This window comes from Hyposmocoma kahamanoa, unplaced genomic scaffold (genome assembly GCF_003589595.1).
Source record: "Hyposmocoma kahamanoa isolate Upper Pololo Valley unplaced genomic scaffold, ASM358959v1 99879, whole genome shotgun sequence".
Classification (NCBI taxonomy): Eukaryota; Metazoa; Arthropoda; class Insecta; order Lepidoptera; family Cosmopterigidae; genus Hyposmocoma; species Hyposmocoma kahamanoa.
The window spans coordinates 4,479,520-4,485,519 of NW_020656077.1; the positions used below are offsets into that span (position 1 = coordinate 4,479,520).

A 6,000-nucleotide genomic window follows, 5' to 3' on the forward strand; every position below is an offset into this window, starting at 1 on the left:
AATTCCATGTACTACGAGTACAGACGGTGCACTCACTTATGTATCCACTATTTATACTAAGTGCTATACAAATAATGGATACCTAAGTGAGGGCACCGACTGTACCAGAGCAACGGAATTCACTCTGGAGCACTTCCCAGAATTCACAGACCAGAACCAATTTCCAATTCCAATTCCAATTTTTAATCTGTGTTACCGAGAATCAAAATAAAATCGGCATTGTAGTGGTAGTAGAGCTCCCTGTGAAAGAGTTCGTCCAGGGAAGTACTACCACCTTATCTGTTTCTACCGCCAAGCAGAATGTGAGCATTACTACGTTTCGGTTTTGAAGGGTAAGGGCGCTGGAGAAATTACCAGCACATGGGACTTGTTGTTACCACCAGAAATCGTACCCGGAAACTTCGCCTCCAGCGCCCACAGCACAAACAGTTGGGCCAAAGAAATCGTCATTTAATATCTGTAAGGTTCTCCATGTTCTGTTTCAGTGATTTCATCGAAAACTGAACCAAAAAAAGGACTATTCAATAAACATGGCAAAATTATTATTCAAACTAGCATTAGTAACTGTCAGTCTGTTAACTCCAATTACAAATCCGGCGTACAACAGCCAGCGCACGGCATTCAAATTTTAATGTAATTCAAATTGGCTACAGTGTATATAGGTACAATTAGAGATAACAATAGCATACCGTCTCACTGGAAGGTCAATCTGACGTTCCGGGTGAAAACCTGTACATTTCGAGAAATATTCCGTTTTATTTTTGATTTTGAGGTTTGTCGACGGCTTCGTGGTTGCATTCTCGTAAACTTTCGTTGAAAAATATTTTTATTTATATAAGTTTGATTTAATCAATATTGAACAGTAACAATTTTATAATTTTCAGCGGTTTCACAAAATATTAAAAAAGCATTTTAATTATTTCGATTTAAAAAAAAATACACCAGGCTAATTGTAATCGAAAATTGTAAAAAAAAATTGACTAAAGCTGCACCAAGTTGATGTTAAAAGATGTTAATTTAGTTGTTTAGTAGTTAGATGTTAGGTTTTAGTACATTAAATGCTGAGTAGTTTCAATCCGTATTACCTGAGTCAACAAGTAGTAGTAGTGTGTTATATACATGTTTGGTTAGGTAGTATTTTATCTGTTTAGATTGTAAGATTAAGGTTTTCTTGACGTATTGCTTTTCCAACTTTTCTTTTTTTTCGCGTTTAGTGCGCGTGCTGTGAGCGTGCAGTGTTGTCGCGGCGCATTCGCCAGATATGTATGCACCCTTATTGGATATTTATTGTAATGTCACAATCGAACGCGAATTGTAGATTTATCTTGCCGCTTATACATTTATGTTTTATTGTTGATCTTCGCCGGCATTTATTTATAGTCACTGTGTCACCCATCCACAACAACCTATGCAAATGTTACACATTGTACATATACTTAAGCGCCCAGTTACCACGCTTCACGTATATTAATGGCGTTTAAATTCCTTGGAACAATAAAAACGCGCGGTCACCACGTAGACCAAAGACAAACCAGCCACACTGGCGCACCCAAGACGCTGATTTAAGTTAAAACGTAAAAACTAAACAAATAGAGCGTATTTTGCCATAACAGTTAGATGCACACGGGCTTCGCGCGCGCGGCGTGAACGCGATGAAATTCGTGTCGAATAAACGCGCTCTAACGCTACCCATAACTGTTGCAGTCACTTAGAGCTTGAAATCGCAAAGATCTGAGGGGCACTGCCACTGTGTCCATTACCTTGAGACATAAGTTGACAAATCCTATCCCGTAATTTCACTAATACCCTTACGCTTTTAAACCGAAACGCAGTAAGGCTCGCATTACTACTTGGCGGCAGAAATAGGTACAGTTCCACCAGTTAGGTATTGACCCAACTGGTTGAACTCTCAGAAGCTACTGCTACTAACGGTAGATTATTAAAATAATAAAAAATAAGCGGTACTCTTCAATAAGGTACGTATCGTTCACCGTTTCTTGAATCTGAGTCTCTGACCCTGGCCGACTTCATTGCCTTCATTACCGCTTCCAATACCAAAAGAAAACAAAATTGATATTTGAGGCCACGGGAGGGGCGACGTCTTAAAGGTAAATATGGAAAATAATACGCCAGGCAACTGGCGTCATTGACGCGGACATCAACTGCCCGGCCTCGAACAAGGGAATTCGATGTACCATGAGTATTAGAGTAATAAAATTACCTCCGGGTACTACACAGAATATCCGTAACAGACAGTTGGTTGTCTACCTACTCAGAAAAATTCCTTTCCTAATTAGCCCTACCGGGAATAGCACTCAACATCTCTTTATCAAGCGCCCATAAACCTAACCCCTGTTCCGCCAAAGTCATTTACAATGTCTATCTACATTTAATCGATATCAGCGCCTTATATTTTTATTCATTCTTATAGGTCACGATTGAACAAAATTGCGCCTGCGCAAGTGCGACTGTATTCCCAATGGAAATGTGCGAAAGACCATCCACTATTGCCACATTGACAAATTTCCACAAGGCATAAATATAATATCGCCGGTCTGCTATGTAGCCTATGTGGGAACATGTCAAAGTCGAATGAATCAAGATATTAAAGCAAAGTATCTTATTGCCCTTTACATCTGGTCTAAATGAAGTCAACAGCTTCGCGCTATGGGATCCATACATTGTGTGCGCGAATTATTAATGGGCCAGACAACCACAACAAGTATGCTATCTATGGTACTTACTAGAGCAACTGAATTCACTCCGGGGACTACCCAGGTCTGAGTGCATTTTTTTTACATGGTGGAAATGCTGTATTCTTTACATGGGGTTAACTCCCCATTGGGGGGAATACCCACTACTCCCCCTCAGTTTACCCTGTTGGCCAAGTGTTGTGAGCAGCGCCGCGGCATCCCGAAGATTCACCACAACGACGACCTTGGCGGCCTCGGTTTTCACCAGGCTCCCCGTGTAGAGAAGGGAGGATCGGCTCGCTTGACACATCTTTCCAAACAAGTGGGATCATGCGATGCGGGCAGGGTATCCCCATCCCTCGTACGCTGGCCCCAGTAGGAAATTAGGCGAGCAGCGAACCTTCTTCCCCGCCGCCTGCGTCAAAGCGGGTTCCCGCTCCGCGGTATACCTTTTGCGAGATTACCTCTTCGCAGGTTTGAAAATGATACGGAAATCGAACCCGGGACCTCTTCGTGCTGCGTCCACAATGCAAATCGTTGGGGCACTAAGGTCGACAAAATCTTCTTTTATTCCTTTTCCTACACAGAAACAGTGCGACTATTGGTGTTGTGATATTCTTTAAACAAACCAAATTTTCCGGTCCCATTCGATGACTGGCATTGTGTAATTCCACTTTTGTTTAAATAACATAGATTGTATTTCGACTGCAATTTAACACGCCCCGTAATGAATCAACTGTTTATTAAAAACTGTCAAATTCTTGTGATTATTGTTTAACTTTTCGCCACGTAACGTGGATGGAGCAATAGATTATAAACGAGTTAGCCATTTGAGAGGTTTATTGATCACTTGGGTAATTTCACTTAGGTATCGGAGGTGTTCAACGTTCTCATTGATCACCCACGTTGAAAGATACGCAGACGTTATTCACACGGTTTTATTATTGAATACAATCAGATAAATAGGTTTCATGATCTCAAAAGAAGTATGGCGAGATCCCATGTATTTTGTGACTCAGTGTTTTTGACGACGTGCATTAAAGAGACCTATCAATACTTGTGATTCATTATCAAAGCATCAAAAACGCTAATTGAGTACAGCCTGTAGAAGCTGGGGTTATAAAGTTTACATAGGTTATATTTATAACATTGTCCTGTATTTCGCTTCAGAAGTTTGTTCGTAGTAGCAGAAAAAGTTTTCAGTTTGTTCCCTAAAATAATAAAGAACTTGCAGAATATTTCTAAATCTCCCAAATTCTGCCACATTTAATACAACGTTAACATGTTCTGTCGCAATGAAAATGAATAAAAATTAAATCTGCCCAAATGGCAGAAATCTGGCACATTTGGTCACACTGTTCTCAATCTGAAAGTGACATTGACATTGGCAAGAGGACGACATAGGAATTTAAAAATCAATCCATTATTTACAAGTGCTATTTCATATGTCAACGATTTGATGATGAATGGCATATTTTAAGGCCTCAGGTATTATGAGTGGAAAAAAACAAACAGGCAATTTGCATTAGAAAAAGTAGTTTCATTTCCAATGTGTAGCAATCACGAAAACCTAAGAGCTCGAAATGCTTACTTATTCTTTAAAGCGTATTATACACATAATTAACACAGGGAGTTAAAAAAGTAATCTGAAATTACATGGGATCACTCTACCCTTCGACATTCAACAACTATCCCTGAAAAACATAAATAAAATCGATACATAGTCTGTCTTTTTTTAAGTCGGAGTAAAATTACATTTGTAGGGTTGCCAGTTTTCATAAAATTTTAAATAGTCCTGTACAACTACAGTCGACAGTTTTGTCGATAGATTGTGAAGGAAGGTAAAATTTTGCCAAAAATATCTGAATTGTGAATGTTAGAACGTTCTAAACATTACTAATTGCCTTGTTGCCTTCTTTATTCCTATTTTGATAGTTGGCCTATTACAATCGAAATCAATATTTATTCATATACATTTTAATAAGAACAAGCGGATTTGATTATCTATATTGAATATAAATGAAAAACTTTAAATTTATCTTTTCTTTGTATTTTTGGACATAGTTCTAAATGCAGTGTATATATGTATGTATGAACTTCCAAAAATTTGTAATTGAAATGAATAATGAGCCGATGATGATTCAAGTAAACCAAGTTCGACTAATTATTGCATAAACGTAACAATATTCAGTAGATAGTCGATAGAATATTTATCGACTGCAATCATTAGCAGCTTGCATACGGGTAACACTTTTGCACAACGAAGCTGTCATTTTCACTCCATCTTAAAAAAAACAGACTACAGTCGTCGATAATTCTCGTGTCGCCCACCACTTCGTGGCCACTTAACTCGAGTGCGGTTCATTGGGCGTCAGTTGATACTAACTGGCATATGCTTCCTGGTCGCAGCGGTGTCTCGGCGGTGGCGGGTCGCGGAAGGAGCAGATCCATTCGTCCTTGACGCGCAGGACGCGGCCGGTGACGCGAGCATAGTACTCGTAGTTGTCGTGCCCGAATAGGTCCCCGGCGCTGAACTGCTCGATCAACTGCCGCATAATTCGAGTCGCCACCTGGCGCCAACCAACACATACCATACGTTATCTTAGAAGACTTTTCGAAAGGCTTATGGATTAATTAATTCCCTGTACAGTACATCATTACTGCTACATGTTTAGAATCGCATGACACACTACGTAATATGCTTAACGTAATATCTAAAAGATGTAGATAAACGGTAAATACCAATTGTCAAACATTACCTTTCCTGATGACGTCACTGTTTCGTTTCCATAGAAATGTTTTTCATGAAGTGTCTAAAGAACTAATGTGGTACGATTTAAAAATATGTAACATGTCAAAGTTTATTACATATAACTTCTGTTTTAAGATTTCATTTTACACAAAAATAACATTTTCCAACATATTAGGATTGTACGCGCTACATTGCCACGTAAATTATTTTAGGACACGTTCATGCAAAAACTTATGTATGAAAACAGGCCCATGGCATATGGCAACACTTTGAATAAAACTGTATAAATTCTAATTCTAACACAGGACGAGTGCATGCCTATCTAACACTAGGAATATGACCGCAAATATCTTAAATTATAACTTTATTTAGTCGATCTCCCTAATTACTTTCAAGTAAATTGCGCGAGAAATATCTCGTGGTTACATACAGGGTAGCAGACAATAAATTCACACTTATAAAGCTAAATAGTCAGTTTTAGCTTCAATTCCCCGGTAAAGGTCCGTTAATTAGAAACCGTGCGTGTGCGTATGACTTGGCCGCCGCATGATAGGG

The 6,000-nt window shown here is 39.1% G+C and overlaps 1 protein-coding gene across 4 annotated transcripts in view; it reads right to left on the reverse strand.

The window, feature by feature from the left end:
- LOC113239318 (rho GTPase-activating protein 20) overlaps positions 1-6,000 on the reverse strand; it is a 64,914-nt gene that overhangs the window by 20,703 nt on the left and 38,211 nt on the right. For all 4 annotated transcript variants that reach the window (XM_026476246.1, XM_026476245.1, XM_026476244.1 and 1 more), the window contains exon 6: positions 5,080-5,263. In XM_026476246.1, the coding sequence (XP_026332031.1) occupies positions 5,080-5,263 (184 nt within the window). The remainder of the gene's footprint in view (positions 1-5,079; positions 5,264-6,000) is intronic.